Source organism: Chinchilla lanigera, unplaced genomic scaffold (assembly GCF_000276665.1).
Source record: "Chinchilla lanigera isolate Chin_1 unplaced genomic scaffold, ChiLan1.0 scaffold00126, whole genome shotgun sequence".
NCBI classification, from domain to species: Eukaryota; Metazoa; Chordata; class Mammalia; order Rodentia; family Chinchillidae; genus Chinchilla; species Chinchilla lanigera.
In genome coordinates, this window is record NW_004955527.1 from 171,543 (window position 1) to 187,499 (window position 15,957).

General features: G+C 52.1%; 1 protein-coding gene across 8 annotated transcripts in view; it reads left to right on the plus strand.

Annotated features, from left to right (window-relative positions):
• Ubr4 (ubiquitin protein ligase E3 component n-recognin 4) overlaps positions 1-14,185 on the plus strand; it is a 128,393-nt gene extending 114,208 nt beyond the window's left edge. For all 8 annotated transcript variants that reach the window (XM_013507391.1, XM_005409791.2, XM_005409792.2 and 5 more), the window contains 9 exons: positions 940-1,158; positions 1,904-2,017; positions 2,771-2,913; positions 3,378-3,503; positions 4,687-4,881; positions 7,458-7,682; positions 10,934-11,024; positions 11,691-11,853; positions 13,801-14,185. In XM_013507391.1, the coding sequence (XP_013362845.1) occupies positions 940-1,158; positions 1,904-2,017; positions 2,771-2,913; positions 3,378-3,503; positions 4,687-4,881; positions 7,458-7,682; positions 10,934-11,024; positions 11,691-11,853; positions 13,801-13,865 (1,341 nt within the window). In that variant the 3' untranslated portion in view covers positions 13,866-14,185. The remainder of the gene's footprint in view (positions 1-939; positions 1,159-1,903; positions 2,018-2,770; positions 2,914-3,377; positions 3,504-4,686; positions 4,882-7,457; positions 7,683-10,933; positions 11,025-11,690; positions 11,854-13,800) is intronic.
• The last annotated feature ends 1,772 nt before the right edge of the window (positions 14,186-15,957 follow it).

Consider the following 15,957-nt stretch of genomic DNA (forward strand, 5'->3'; position numbering starts at 1 on the left):
TTTGTTCCCCCAGCACCAAAAGCTGCTTCACACGTGTGTGTCCCGTGTACACACACACTCCGTGTCTGGGGTGCTTGTGGAAAAGTTCCATAGCACATGAAGTACAGGCTCAGCATTTGGGAGCATGAGACATGAGTTAACATGTAATTTTGCTGAGGTACAAATTTGAAGTGTACCTGCGGTGAGAATAGATTTATGATCTAATAAATGATTTGCGCTGACTGCTGAGCTTTCAAATTGCAAGCTGGCTTTGTTGTTTTCAGTTTATTGTCAGATATGTAGTAATTGCCATCAGTTTACTTGTGGCAGGGGTGTGGGGATTTCACTGATGTGGGGATGCTGCCCAGTGAGCTCAGCACTTCCAGACTGCACCTGCCTTCGGTGCCCTGACTTCCCCTCGCCTCCCGATCGCACAGGGGCCTAGTGTGATGACTTCCAATCTTATCTCCATCCCCACATGTAGTAGTTGTACCTCTGGTGTCCCTAGGTTGAGAAAACTCCCCCAGTTTTAGTGTCCCAAAGGTTGCCAGATGAAGAGGTAGGACAGTCCCTTGTGAGCGCCAGGGCCTGCTGTGCCTGGGAAGTGCACCGCCCAGGCTCATTGGGTGTTGCTGCTCCTATGGGGTGAGGCTGTCTTCTGCTGGACCCTTCACTGTGCTGACTCCTTTGCTTGTTATCTAATTGTTAATCTTCACGACAACCCTGGTTTTATCCCCAGTTTTGTACATAAGGATACTGGAGCTAAAGAGTGTAGTACTAGTCAGAGGTCAGTGACAGAGCCACACCTTCCATTTGTCTATCTCTTGAAGTATAGAGTCAGAGGACCTGAGGACACCTTGGCTAGAGGTATAAGACTGCACATTCCTTGATTTTATAAGCCTTTAAGCTCCCTAGAAGGCTTATCTACATAATTGGATGCACGATTGTCTCTGTTGGTAGGTTCTGATTGGAACTGACTCCATCACAAACCTGCATAAACTGGAGCAGGTGTCCAGTGACGAGGGCATTGGAACTCTGGCAGAGAACCTCCTAGAGGCACTGCGGGAACATCCTGATGTAAATAAGAAAATCGACGCAGCCCGCAGAGAGACACGGGCTGAGAAGAAGCGCATGGCCATGGCGATGAGGCAGAAGGCTCTGGGCACTCTGGGCATGACGGTAAAGCCACTTCCCTGGGCACATTCTGTGAGATGGCCGTGGGCCAGCCTTCTGAGCTTCAGACAAGAGAAGGAGGCAGGAACTAGAGGTGCTGGGCACCCTCAGAGATGTGATGGCCAGTGTTCTGCTGGATTGATGGGGCTCGGGATTAAGCAACATAGCAAGTTTACAAACATGGTAAAGATGGAGACAGTAACCCTCATGTAAGGGGGATTTGTTCTGTGCTGGAGCACCTTACTCTTCGTTTTCCAGATGAAGAAACAGGCTGGGAAGTAAAGTAAATAGGCCAAGGCACACAGCTAGCACTGTAAGCAGTCAGCAGGATTGTGAACAGCGTCTGTTCCGCACAAAGGGCTCTGTGCTTCTCCTTGTCCTGCCTTGGAGGAAGCAACACCCCTGCTAGAGGCTTGCAGTCTCGACACGCATATGGGGACAGCATGTGAATCAGAAAGTAGCAGCCCCTCGTGGCTGAGACTTGATATTGCTGGTACAAAGAAAGGGTGCTTTTTGGGTGGCACATGGTAATGTGCCAGTTTCCCATTGGGTAGTTACCTCTGCTTCGGTGCTTTCTGTCAGAAGGGGAGAATAGCAGAAGAATCTAGGTCTTTCTTGTCTCTAGAGGACAACTGAAGGGCTTCCCGCTCTGTATGGTAGTCCTTAGTGTGTATTCCTGGGTGTTCCCAAGTCAGGGTGGGAGTGGGTGTGGGAATTCCCTTTGTGACACACTGCCTCGCTTCTCCCACAGACAAATGAGAAGGGCCAGGTGGTAACAAAGACGGCGCTCCTGAAGCAGATGGAAGAACTGATTGAGGAGCCGGGCCTCACATGCTGCATCTGTAGGGAAGGGTACAAGTTTCAGGTACCTGACCTGGGCACCAGTTGGTCCCACAGTGTGGGCTTTGATGGCATGGTTGGCCGTTTCTAGGGGCACCTCTCCCCTGCGGGCCATGTATCCTTGGATAGGCAGGAGTAAAGGCTTGTGTCTTAGGAGAGTGCCAGGGGGACCAGATGCCCCCTTTATAGTCACGAAGACAGACTCATGGATACCATCATCACCGTGGACAGGCACCACCCACCAGATTCTGTCCGTATGCCAGGCCTTGTGCTCAGGGCTTTATGGAAACTGAGTACTTTGTAAAGAGGTTTATGGAAACTGGGTAGTTGTATTTAAACCTGTACAAAGCCCTAGTTCATGGTTAAGAAAATGAAGGGCATGAGGACCTCATGGCTGAAGGGCAAACAGGTGCATGAGGAGGAGAGGCAGGTGTGCAAGGTATACCCAAGAGAGGTGCAAGGTATACCCAAGAGAGGTACTCCTCTTGAGAGAACTATGTTAGTTCCTTTGTGAGGGTGAAGCCCCCTTGACCTGATCACCTCTTAAAGGTCTCAGGACCTTTCAACACTTCCCTGTGGAGTGTAGCCTCAACATGAGTTTGGTGTGAACCATCCATGGTCAACCAGCTTGTCTCCCAAGTGCTTCTCTCCTGAAAGCCTCCTGAATCCCAAGCATCACCTAGGAAGGGAGATACTCAGGCCTCCCTGCTCCACTTCACGTCCTTCACGGCCTGAGGTGGAATTTCTCTTCATTTCCTCCTTTTTATGTTCTTTATAGCCCACGAAGGTGCTAGGCATTTATACCTTCACTAAGCGGGTAGCCTTGGAAGAGATGGAGAATAAGCCCCGGAAACAGCAGGGCTACAGCACCGTGTCCCACTTCAACATCGTGCACTACGACTGTCACCTGGCTGCTGTCAGGTAGGTACTGGCTCTCGCAGAGTGGCACCTTCAGGGGCACCCAGCACCTCCCCTCCTTCTCATGGGCTGCAGTTTTGTGTTACTGTGAGCCGTGGGCCTTGCCCAAGGTCCAGACTAGCAGAGGGTGGGACTGCTGACCCTGAGGTTTTAAATCTGCTCCTTAGTCTTGGGGCTGGGGCAGGGTATTCTGTCCTAAACCATATAGGCCCATGAGCTATTCTTGTCACGTTAGGAAAATACATTTGGCTCAGGCCCAAGGCTAGTGAGAACAGTCTTACCTACCTGAATTAGTGAAGGCAGCATTTACTGTATGGAGGTTACAAATAGCTGATTCTCTCCACAGGGTCAGGGGTGTGGCTTGACATGCTTACTTAGTATTCCTGAGCCCCAACCCCCTTGGACGCAGGCGCCTGGTTACCAGATTAATTCCACCAGTCACTTGGCTGTCTGCTCTCCCCATCTAGGTTGGCTCGAGGCCGGGAAGAGTGGGAAAGTGCCGCCCTGCAGAACGCCAACACTAAGTGCAATGGGCTCCTTCCGGTCTGGGGGCCCCATGTCCCCGAATCAGCTTTTGCCACTTGCTTGGCAAGGTGAGTGTTGAACATTTCCCATGGCAGAAAAAGCGGGGGATTCCTGCAGATTAGGGGCAAGACCAGCTATGGACTCAGCATCTGGTAACAGCATTTCTTATCCCCTTTACTGGGCATCCATGTCTCTGTGCTTCTGACAGGTAGTTGTCCACAGCTATTTGTAGGAGTGGTTACTGAGGTGGTGGCCTGCTGAGGCCCATCCACAGAGCGAGAGAAATCAGTACTCACAGTTTACAAGGCACTGTGTAAAAGTTTTCCTTGGTTATGTTCTCTCCGAAGTATTGATTTTATGACATTCAATGTGGAACCCTGGACATAGTCCTTAAGACCAAATTTCCCAGAGTTCACTTTTACAGTGTCTGGCTCTGATGTTTAAATAATGAAAGCTTAGTGGCCAGACTCTTTTCAAGGTCCTTGTGTTCCTTCAAATCCAGATTGGGCCAGATGAAGCTTCTCTGAGGTCCTTATGTCTAGTTAGGGCCTTGTGGAGTGGTTTCCTCTCCCCAGGTCCTATTTTAAGGCTCATGGATGAAAGGGTGCTTACCATGAACCAGGCCCCTGGTAGTAGTAATGATAAAAGTAAGTTTCATGTTTCATGAGTAGCATGTTTCATGTTTAAATGCTTACCATGTGTTACAATTCTATACATCTCACAGTTGAAGGAATTGGGAACAGAGAGAGATCAAGCAGTTTACTTGAGCTCACTCAGTGAATAAGAGGCGAGGCCCAGGTAGACAGGAATGTAGTTTGGCTTCAGAAAAAAGTACTTAGAAGTTGAAGAGATCATTCTTACGGATAAATCATCTTATCAGTGAGAATGGATCAATGCCACATGCCTGTAATCCTAGCTCTCCAGGAGACTGAGATACACGAAGATTGCAAGCTCAAGCTCTGCCTGGCAACTTAGTAAGCCTTGTCTCACAAAACTGGAAAAAAAGAAAAAAGAAATGGACCCCCATATGTGGCAGCTTCTCACCTAGACTGGAACCTTCACATTCAGCCACAGCGGAAGTGGAAATGTCTCATGGTTTTGGGTGCCTGCTGGCTCAGTCCGCATTCTCACCTCTTCCTTTTGTTCTGTCTTCTTCTGTTAACCTTTGTAGCCCATCAGGTCAGGTGCAGAGGGGGTCTCACCTCTATCCTGGGCGTCCCCAGCTTCAGCGTTTGTTCTGCTTCTCCCTAGGCACAACACTTACCTCCAGGAATGTACGGGCCAGCGGGAGCCCACGTACCAGCTCAACATCCACGACATCAAACTGCTCTTCCTGCGCTTCGCCATGGAGCAGTCGTTCAGTGCAGACACTGGCGGGGGTGGCCGGGAGAGTAACATCCACCTGATCCCGTACATCATTCACACTGTGCTTTACGTCCTGAACACGTCAGTATCCTGCAGCCCAGTATCCTGTCCCTGCCTGACCTGTCCCCTTATCTCTCCGTCCAGCAAGATCCCGCAGCTTTTCCGTGACCTGCCTGGTTACCTTAGGCAGCCCTTATTGAGATAGGCTGTTCATTTGCAGCTTTTTGGGGTTACACAGAATAAAACAGTGGGGATGACTTTCTTTCCAGAGTTGTCCCATTTCCCACTATGAGCAGCTGGGGACTGCATCCTTGGACTGGCATTAGCCCAGAGGGGAGCAGGAAATGGGAGGAGCTGCGTCTGCCACTTTCAAGACTCCCCTTGAATAGGGTCATAGGGTGGAGCACAGCACGTCATTAGTCAGGGGCGCACGAGCTACCACAGGTGCAGGCTTCCTGTCAAGGTGCTGCGGCACAGTGGGGCCCAGCTTCATGAATGGGAGACGGGCTTGTTACCCCTGTGTTCTCTCCAGTGAGTAATGCTTCTGGCAAGTGTAAGGGGAAGAAGTGTCGAAGATTATCTGGGACAGTCAACCAAGAAGGAAGGCAGCCAGGAAGCAGGGAGATGTGTTATCTGTGTGCGCGTTACGGAATAGTTAAGTGTCACCTAAAGTGTGATTTTAAAGAAGTGCTCAGAGGGTGTGGAAAATGTTCTTGCATTGCAGTCCAGATTTCAAAGCAAATTAAGAGGTTGACTCTGCTGTAGTTTTTGGATTTTATTTGAATGGGTGCTGCTGGCAGGACCTGTTGTAGCAGAGCCTTCCAGCTCTGGCAGGCAGAGAACTGGCAGCCGGTGGAAAGGCTGTGCAGAGTCCACCGCAGCCACGGGACTGTCCGCTCTTGTCTTCTATGGTCTTCTCTCATCAGCAGTGTTGTTTTCTCCTTCCTCCTTGTCCTTGTGAAATAAAAGGCTCACCACAAGGCTGCAGGCAGCATTGTTAAAGACGCAGGGCAGGGCGCTGTCAGTACACATTACATCATTGCCAAACTACTTGGGCTGTCAAGAGACACCTGGCCTCGCCGATGCCACAGAGCTTCCCACTGTGCAGGACCCACCATGGGGCTGGCAGTGCTGATTGTCAGTGTTCTTGATGTTCTTGGGGCCCTGGCTGTCCGCAGCTTTTGTACAGATGAGTCCGTTGGCAACCGTGTGGTGGAGTGGGTTGCTCCTTTCTTCAGGCAGAGAAGCAGCTGCAGTGAGAACACTAGCCATGATTTACCCAGCCGAGATGGAGCTGGTGGGTTGTGCTGTCAGTGTCCCTACATGCTAGATGTCTGGAACTCACGCTCGTGCCCTGAGTTGGAGGGGAGTTGGCTCTGTCACAGTCACCTTGGGCAGCAGAGGTGGCTCTGGAAGCTTCTGCTTCTCAGCTGCACAGTTTCTCTCACTAACCATTTGATGGTGACATGAGCTTGGTCGCAGGGCAGCTGGGCACTTTAGGTGGAATATTTCTGTACAAAGGCAGGTCTGCCGCGCCATGACCACATGGAGCCAAAGTGGAGCCTGAGCGGGTCAGAAGCCTGGCCAGAAGCCTCGGATCCCTCAGGCTGGCAGGTTCAGTCAAGTCTGTCCATCCTTCCCAGCCATGCCCATTCTGCAGGGAGCAGAAGGAAGCAGGGTGTCCTCCCATCCTCCCCTCCTACATCCACATGGCGGTGGCAGTGCCATCCCTGGGAACTGGGATTCTGGCAGCTGCTTGTCTTGTGTTTGTCTTCTTCTACACGTACACTGAAGTAGGATAGAGCATCAAGAATTCATGACACGAGAGCTCCAGCCAGATTATAAGGAGAGTGTGGCCAGAAACACTGAATCAGGAAGACTTGAGGGATCTCGCAGAGCTGGATCCGTGACCACGTAGGGAGCGGGGTGGGCAGGCTCAGGAGCCAGACCACCACGGTTCTTGGCCCAGGTCTTTCCCCAGTGTGTGACTTTGGTTAAAGTACTTAGCTCTTCTGTACTTTAGTTTTCTTCTCTATATAATTGGGACAGTGCTAGTACCTGTCTTGCAGGGTTTTGTGAGGATTAAATGAGATAATCCACATACAGCATGGGAACAGTGCCTGGCGCTTGAGTTTGCTGTGGTCATCATTGCAGTTTAGGCAGGAGCACGAGTGAGCCATGGCACTTGCTTGGCAGAAACTGCTCTAATGAAGGACAGAGGTGTCGGCATGGGACAACAAGAATTAGGTGTACGTCTAGTGCAGACCGCTTACATATGATAAGTCTGCGTGGAGAAAAGGGGAGGCCAGGCTGAAGACTCCAGTCAGGAAATCTGGATGGACATTTTACGTCCATCGCTTATGGGCTGGATGACTTTGGGCAAGTCACTTCACTGCTGCATTTCCAGAGTACTTGGCACAAGTCCGTGTTAGAGTGTGGGAGAACCTGCCCGACAGCAGGGTGCTCAAGAGCCAGGGGTTTTGAGAGTTGGGTTGAGCGGAAGGGCCTGGGAGCTGAAGCCTTGGGTTGCTGGGAGGAATGGTTCAGCTATGCCAGTATTCGACCAACTCTGCTGCAAGATGGGGCATTGAGCCAGTCCCTCCTCCTGTGTGGCTCCCTGCTTTTTTCCTACTTGTCCTGTACCCCTTTTCTTCTAGGACCCGAGCAACATCCAGAGAAGAGAAGAACCTCCAAGGCTTCCTAGAGCAGCCCAAGGAGAAGTGGGTGGAGAGTGCCTTTGATGTGGATGGACCCCACTACTTCACAGTCCTGGCCCTGCATGTCCTACCCCCTGAGCAGTGGAGAACCACACGTGTGGAGATCCTGCGGAGGCTGCTGGTAACCTCACAAGCCCGTGCAGTGGCCCCAGGGGGAGCCACCAGGTCAGTGTCTGCTTCAGGAAGCTGCTGCCTGGAATCTGTCCTCATGGTGTGTTTCAGGTGTCTTGTCCATGCGTGCTAGCTGGAGGCATGCTCATTTGACGATGCTGTTGGTCTGTCACACCAAGTCCAGGCTCATGGCTGATGATTACCTCATCCCTTCTGGGCTCGGTGTTCAGCCACTGGAAAGATGGAACCATGTTTACCTGCTGTAGGAAATTCAGGGAAGCCAGCCAGGCAGTGGGTGACACGGCTAATGAGATGAGGGCTGTAGGAGGCTAAGCCGGATATAAGTAGGTTTGCTGACCTGCTGGTTTTGGCATACATAGGGAAGTTTCTGCGCGACTGTGGCTGGGGATTATCGTTCCTAATAATTAAAAGCTCATCCTCTACTTGGTACATTCCTGTCCTATCTGTGCCATGTTTTGTGAGCCCTGCTTCCAAATCCACTCTCCAGTTCACATGGACAGCTCCCAAAGAAGGAGCCACATTTCAGGAAGGAAGTGGTCCTGTTTGTGTGACTTTGTGCTGCAGTTTGGGTCAGATGGTGGATGTCTTGAAAGAAAAAAAGTACCACTGTTACCCTCGGCTCTTTGAGACAGCTGCAGCGTTGCTTTGCATGGAGGGGATTCCGGCACCTCTCAGGCTGCTGATGCTGGCCCTGAGCGGTCTCTGCTTGCCTGGGGAGCCACTTGTAGGTTTTGGTTTGGGAACTGGCTTTTGCCGCTTGAGTGAAACATACTGTTGCTTCATTTCTGGAAGATCTGTCCCTGCAATTCTGCTTGAGACGTCTGCATCCTTTAGCTTAGGATCAAAGGAATCATTTTCACATGTGTAGGCCAACAAGGAAGCAAGGGGGTAGACTTGCATAAAGGTCCATGGTGATGACAAACCAAGCGGAGGAATGTGAATCGGCATACCTGAGCTCCGGCTCCAGCAGCTGTGATACACCATGCTTCGCCCAGTTGTGGGCAGCACTTCACAGCCCTGGAGGGACCAGTCCTGTTGAATCTGGCCATCTGAATCTGGACTGTCCTGCTCAATCTGGCCAAGACTAGCCTGTTTTGGTAGAGCGGGAAGGAGCAAGTCTTGTTAGATTCCTACGTAACCATGGCCCAATTCAGAGGTGTCACTTTCCAGTGTTTCCCAAGAGCCTGAGCGTTAAGTTAACAAGCTGCTCAATATCAAGTGTTAGATCTTAAAAGACTACAAGGTTGTGAATAAGTCAGACTTGACCTGCATCCATGGCAAATAGAGCAGCTATTTATCGAGCCCAGGCCTTGAGCATCTCCGTGGCAGGTGTGAAATCTGGTTCTGCCTTCATCTGGGAGACTAGATTTCACTCCTGTCTCAGGCCATTCAGGAAAGTTGATTTGGTCACAGCTTAATGAGGGTACTCTGCATTTATGCATTGCCATTTTCTCTGTGGCAGTTTAGTCACCTTCATTAGTTAGCCTTAAAAATAATTAATTTGGGCTGGGTCCTCCATGACTCCTGCTTACCAAAGCAGGACAGCCCCAGACAAAGGCCTGCCACCCACCAAACAGTCTAGCAGAGGCACTGAGGGCTTGCCCAGGGTTTGGACACCCTTGGAAGAGAGCCCCGGGGGAAGGGCATATAGACAGTGTCATGCTGGTGGGGCAGTGTCACTGGCAGCAAGCTTTGTCCTAATTCCTATTGTAGCAGATACATACAAATGCAGCACCAACAAGCTGCCGACCTCTGTGTGATCTACATTCAGAACTTCCTTCTCTGCTAGAAACTTGCAGTATTTATGCCTGGGAGTTGCGTAGGCTTCCTACAGAGCCCTGTTTGGTATCCTTCCTACCAGGACTTGGGCACAGAAATGGTTGGTTGGCCATTTTCATTTCCGTACAGTTATATTCAGGCTGGCAGACGGGATAATGCTCACGCTTTGGGGCAGAGGGAGGTTACAGGCAGCATACTTTCGCACACGGGAAATCCCGTTGGTTTACTTAACTTTCGTGTTTTAAATGTCTCCTGAAGGGCTGGGGATTTAGCTCAGCGGCAAAAGCGCCTGCCTGGCAAGCGCAAGGCCGTGAGTTGGGTTCCCGGTACCGGAGAAAAAACCAAAAAAAAAAAAAAAATGTCTCCTGAATGCAGGTGTGGATGGCTCTTCCCACACTAGGCATTTCCTTCCCTTGAGGCCCGTAGTTCTAGCTACTGTAGTAAATAATGGGGGTGTTTGTCTTATTCTTGCATATACACAGGCATTTTAGTACTGAACTTAATGTTCAGTTGGTACAAAACACTTTAATACCTGTCCCTTCAGTTGTGGGATGCATTCCAGGTGTCCTGGGGAGTACTCGATGACAGGAGCCGTCCAGCGTTTCCATGCTCACTGGAAACATGGCGGTCGTTACCTAATGAAATCTGTCACAGACTTGGGATGGTAGAAGCCAAATCCTGACACTGACGCCCCACTCCCTGTGCTGAGGGTCTTTCTGTGTCTCACAGATGCTCTACCTGATGTAATCATTCCGGAAACCAAGAGCATCTACCAAGGTGGCGTGGACCTTGCGGCGCCCCCAGTAGTCCAAGGCCCTGCCTGATCTTTAATCCTGAATTGACTCACTAGCCCAAGTGGGAGCAGTGCTGGTTAGAAACGGGTGTGGTGAGCAGCTGGGATTATCCCAGGGTTTTAGGAGGTGTTGGGGTAGTTGCATGCTCCATCCTAGATATCACTTGCTCAACAGCGATTTTCTGCCAACTCCGCTTTCTAATAGAGCATGTAACAGAGGACTGTTTGGCCACTTTGAATCTGCTGGCTGTTTATAGAGCTGGTACGAATGCAGCAACTGAAGTAGAAGTATGTCCCCTCTTTCCTCCTTACTTTAAAGTGCTGGGACTGTCACCCAGGACCCGAGCTGCACACCGCGCCTCCTGCTTCGTTTGTTAGGCACCGCCACATCCGACAGCTCACGTGGGGCTTGCGTTTACGTCAGGAGGCGTTGGGTTGCGTGTTGAACTGTGTCTCCCCCTGTTCATTTTACCCTAATTTGGGAGGTCGGACCAGTTGCGTCAGCTGAATTTCAGATAGTAAATAAACCTCTTGGTCCCAAGTTTCAGAATCTCTTGCCCATAACTGCTGTTTTTCCAAGAAAACAAGCACCAGTTTGAGCCATGAGATACATAGATTGTGGCGACTTCCTTTGATCCCAGAATGCTTAGCTTTGTCCTTGTAAGTGTCCTTCCAGGGACTTCATGGGATTGGGTTTGATTTTCTTTTCCAGGCTGACAGATAAAGCAGTGAAGGACTATTCGGCTTATCGTTCCTCCCTTCTCTTTTGGGCCCTGGTCGATCTCATTTACAACATGTTTAAGGTAAGGAAGTCATGGGGCATCCAGCCTGTTTCTGCGAGGGTGTAAGATCTCTGCCCTCTGGGCTCTGACCTGGCGTCAGCATCCAAAGACTTGTAGGGGTTGCTGTGCCTCTGGGAAGTAGACCGTCCTGTGGTGAGGGAGTGGTGTGTTCAGCCCAGCCCTGCACATCCAGCTCTTCGCAGCCAAGCTCACGCTTCTCTCACACTCTCAAGCCTGCTGTAAGCTCCAGGTGTGCTTCTCTAGGGCGGTGTGCCCCGCCCCTAGTCAGCCTTCGTGGCTGTGACCCTCTGTGTGGGTAAGCCGGTGCTCCGTGCAAACCTCACCAGCCCCACATACAGTAGGGTGGGCTGCGTGTCTTCATGCTGGATTCTGTTCTCATCTAAGTGAACAGCCCAGAGGACGCATATTGATGCTTCCCTTGCTTTGGAAATGGAGATGGGAAGTGTGTGGGGAGGAGGGGATGCAGCCCTGTGTTCAGGTGGCACAGTGTATAAGAGGGCTCAGGGAGAAGGGACTTCAGCTCTGCCGATCCCAGAGGCAGCACACATCTCCAGGGAAGGTTGACGTGAAGCGGGAAGGCTCTCTTTCCCCGGGGCTGAAATGGCTTCACAGACCGGAGGCAGAGAACAGAGGCATTCTGTAATCCACCCCCATTGGTTCTTGTAGAAGGTGCCTACCAGTAACACAGAGGGCGGCTGGTCCTGCTCTCTGGCTGAGTACATCCGCCACAACGACATGCCCATTTACGAAGCTGCCGACAGAGCCCTGAAAACCTTCCAGGAGGAGTTCATGCCAGTGGAGACCTTCTCAGAGTTCCTCGACGTAGCTGGTCAGTGTCAAGGTGCTGATTTTAAACATCGCTCGCAGAGCCCCTTGTCGGCCTCAGTGGGGCTGGCCACAGCTTTGTCCTTGCATAGCACAAGAAGCACAGGTGTGAAGCAGCTACCCCTGAAGCCCAAGAGAGGTGTGTGAGCGCCAAGTTCACTGTGCTCAGGCACTGCTGCTGCTTGTACAGGGGCCCCTGCTCGAGGCCACCCTGCCTGGCCAGCGGCTCTGCATATCCCCGTTCTAGATATATGTATCCCCATTCTAACAATGTCGGAGGTTAATGGCCCAGGGTGTGGCCAGGAAGTGTTAGAACTCCCTTTTCCCTTCTGGCTTTTTGGACAGATCAGAGAATTAGCATGTGAAAAGAAGTACACCTGTCTTCCTCTTGCCTTTTGGGGACAAAGACCTCTTATGTCAAAGCTGTCCCCAGGGAGATGTGGACAGTTTTTACTCTGATACTTACATAGATGGTAAACAGCAAGCAAAGAGCATCCCTTGAGTGAATGCATGGGGCAGCATTTCGAACAGTTGCGTTGTGAGATGAGGCCAGACAGTTCTTCACCCCACTGCTAGCCAAACTGCAGTTCATTGTCTGCCCTGTGCACGAGTCTTTATAGGACAAGCTTGTCACCTGAATTGCATAAACATTATAAAGTTTGTGTAGATTTCATACCCAAGCTGAGGTGACCATAGGGTTAGGTAGCTGGGTCCAGGCCTGGAAAAATCCACCTAGGATTCAAAATTCAGCCTTTCACAGGCTGTGGGTGCTATTGTATCATAGCCCTTGTTGCTGTTGTCCTTATCAAGGGCAGCTGCCTCGAGCCAAAGCCAGGGTAACCAGACCTGCCCGAGCCCTGTTTTGTTAGCTTGGTTCACTGCTTCAGCGTTTTCTGGTATTCACTGTGGGGACTGTGTGCAGAGGCAGGGAAAGAGCCCCTCAGGTCCCGCTATCAGGAGAATGCCTCCATTGACATTTCCTCTTATCTTTTCTCCTCTGAGAACAAGACCTGCTGAAGGTCTGGAATGATGTGGAGTGTGAATTCCTCTGTCTTCCCAGCCCAGATCCAGCCAAGCACTTTTTCCAGAAAGCCCTGGGGCCTCCACTCCTGGGTCAGGCTTCATAGCTTCATAGCATGACTTCACTACTTTGTTAAGCTGTTAGAAACTACAGAATGTCAGGCACGCCCTGTTCTAGTCCGAGAACAAAGACCCCTTCCGAGCCAACCGAGAGTGGTCTGTGTGTTCCTCTCTGCACCAGTGCGAGCACTCAGAAGTGGCTTCGGCCTGGACGTTGCCTGGTCTTCAGGGTTAAGAGCACTACATCTGATCGAGGCTTTCGTGTCTCCTGTGTCCTGCTCGGTGAAGGTGGCATGGGGACCATGGGCAACCTCTGAGCCAGGCACTTGCTCAAGAGGGCTTCATGGAACCCCCGCAGCAAGGCAGCAGGGCTGCCCACTGTCCCCATCTGATAGTTGAGGAAATGGAGCTCCTGCTCAGGAAACCAGATGTGGGGGTGGGATCAGAATAACTTAAGGTCCTGTCCTTTCCCCCCCTGTTCCTCTCACCCCTGAGGGCAGTGGCATTAGGCTTTCCTTGGTCCAGATCCCTTTGAGGAAACAGTGAGGGCTGTGTGCACACTCCCTTCAGAACACGTGCTTCCAGGGCTTTGCAAACCCTGCAGTGACCTTCGAGCCAGCGTGAGATCCTGTGCTCCGGAAAGCTCAGGTTGGCCTCTGCCACTTCGTCACCAATGGCAGCGCCTGCCTGTGAAGCAGAAGAGCATTTGTGGCCTGCAGACTCTCTCCCTAGTCTTTGCTGGTGCAGCGAGCAGCCGCGTTGGAGCTTGTTGGGGCACAGCATGGTCCCTGCGTGAAGGCGCAGGCGTGAGTCCGTGGGGCTGGGGGCTGTGCACACCACCTTTCCCACCCTCTGCCGCTGTGTCTTCTAGGTCTTCTGTCAGAAATCACCGATCCAGAGAGCTTCCTGAAGGACCTATTGAACTCAATCCCCTGACCATCCCCACGGAGCTGCACTTGATGGAGATTGGAGTTAGCTCGCCTTCCACCCTCTGTACTTCCCTCCTCGTGCATCAATTTCCCCCGGGGGACGCTGCGTTGTTACCCTGCCCCCTCCCTCAGTTTTCTTGGAGTGGCTTGGGGTTTTTAGGCTTCCTGTTTTCTCTCGTGTGTGTGGTGCACTAGCTATAAAGTGTCAGTAGCCCAAGCCATCGAAGGACCTGTACATACCCAGGCGCCTTGCGTTGTCCTGGCCAACCTAATACTTGAGTGTGCACATATTGAGAAATAAACGAATGACTTAATACACATCGGAAAGGAGGTGTTGGCTGCTGCTTACGCCCATCCTGGTTATGCTGGCGGCGGGCGCAGCCCTTGCGGGTCTGCACAGGAAGACTGGCGTATCAGCTGCTGTCTCTGGCCTCTTGTTGGCCCCACAGAGCCTGTCCACTTTGAGCTGGCAAGTCAGGGCACCGCACTTGTGATTTTTGTTTTCCCCAGAACAAAACCGACGGCCTTGCTCTTAATTTTTTAGTCTTTGAGAGCTGGAACCCGAAGACTGTGGAGCCCAGTGTTTTTCTAGTTCCCAGCTGAAGAGGGCTCAGTGGAGCGGGCGCTGGCCTTCCTGCACAGCAGGTGCCGTGGCGCATTTGGCAGCCTGTGCTCGCGGCCAGTCCAGGGCCTGTTGGAGACTTCGGCGGGTGTCGTGTGAAGAGAGGCATGGCCTAGAGAGCCCTGGATCAGAATAATGAGAGTAGCTGCCACCCCCAGTGCCAGGCACCAGTGCATTCTTATTCCTGGCTCCAGCAGCCCCGTGAGGAACCCTCCATCCACCCCACCCGAGGGCACCAGCCGGGAGCTTGCAGTTGGCAGGTTTGTGTGGAAGCCACATCCTAGGCCTTTAACGCCCGCTCGCCCTCATTCATGGGAGCTGCTGAGAGCCTCTCCCAGGCTTCAGCCAAAGGCTGGCCCAGACGTGGTCTCACGGGGAAGAAGAGCTTGCTGGTGCCCATCACCTTTTGTTCTTGTGGGCCACTCTGCCAAGTGCCCTGGGTGACATCAGCCCCCTGCCTGGATGTGCAGTTCGTGTGGCTTGCTCCTAGGGTAGGGACATCTGGGACTGGGATGCCACTGGGCCTCTTTGGAAGATTTCCATAGCAGGATTTCATGTCCTTCCCAGAGCCCCTGACCAGGTGCCACCTTAACTTAGTGCCATCCTTGAACTTAGCCAGAGAGACAAAGGCTGGTTTGTTAGAGGGCCCAGCTGGAGGACTGGCAGAGCAGCGTGTGTGTGCCCGGGAGACCCCGGGCATCTGAGGGACCGACTTGGCTCTGAAAGGGGAGGCAAGCCTTGGGCCTTCCCTCCTTGGTTCCAACCTCAGCCAAACCGCCTGAGGCCCCCTGCAGCCTCCCCGGCTGTCAGATGAGAACTGAGGTGTCTGTGGGTTGGGCGGCCTGGCGGTTTGCATGTGACCTACAGAAGGGACATAGCTCCTCTTGTCACCAGTGAGATTGTTTTCAGATCTGTTTGGATCTTACCTTTCTTCCACAAATCTCGCCTGTGAGGTCCAGGGGTGTTTAGCAAGGAGGGTGAGGGCCTGGGCTTCTCAGGTGTCATGCTGGGAATGCAGCAAGGTCCCCTGTGTTCCCCTGCCATGTCCCTTCTGGTGGCCTCCCGAGAGACAGCTCAGGCGTGGGGTGTATGGGGTCACTGTTGTGTCCTGTCCTGGTGCGGGAGTAAGGTAGGGCCGCTTCGTGTAGTGCTTCTGTGCCAGTGTAAATGGGGAGTTGGTCCTGCTTACCAGACGTGGCCCCATTGTACGTTGTCACATGGCAGGACATTCGGTGTGGACATGGCTTCTGCAGAAGCTTAACCAAGGCCTGCTTCTCTTTGGCCTGCAGAGCTGTAGTCACCAAAGCTCATTCTGAGGTGTCCCTGCTCTTGCTTTGTTCTTGCTTTTTAATTATTTTTCGCAAAGGCCTTGGAGGATTTTGGCCATGTCCCAAACACATCTTGTTTTCACGGTGTCCATTTGAGGGTGCTTCCTTGTGGCCCATCTAGACAGCTGCAGGTACAGGCCTGTGGCAGT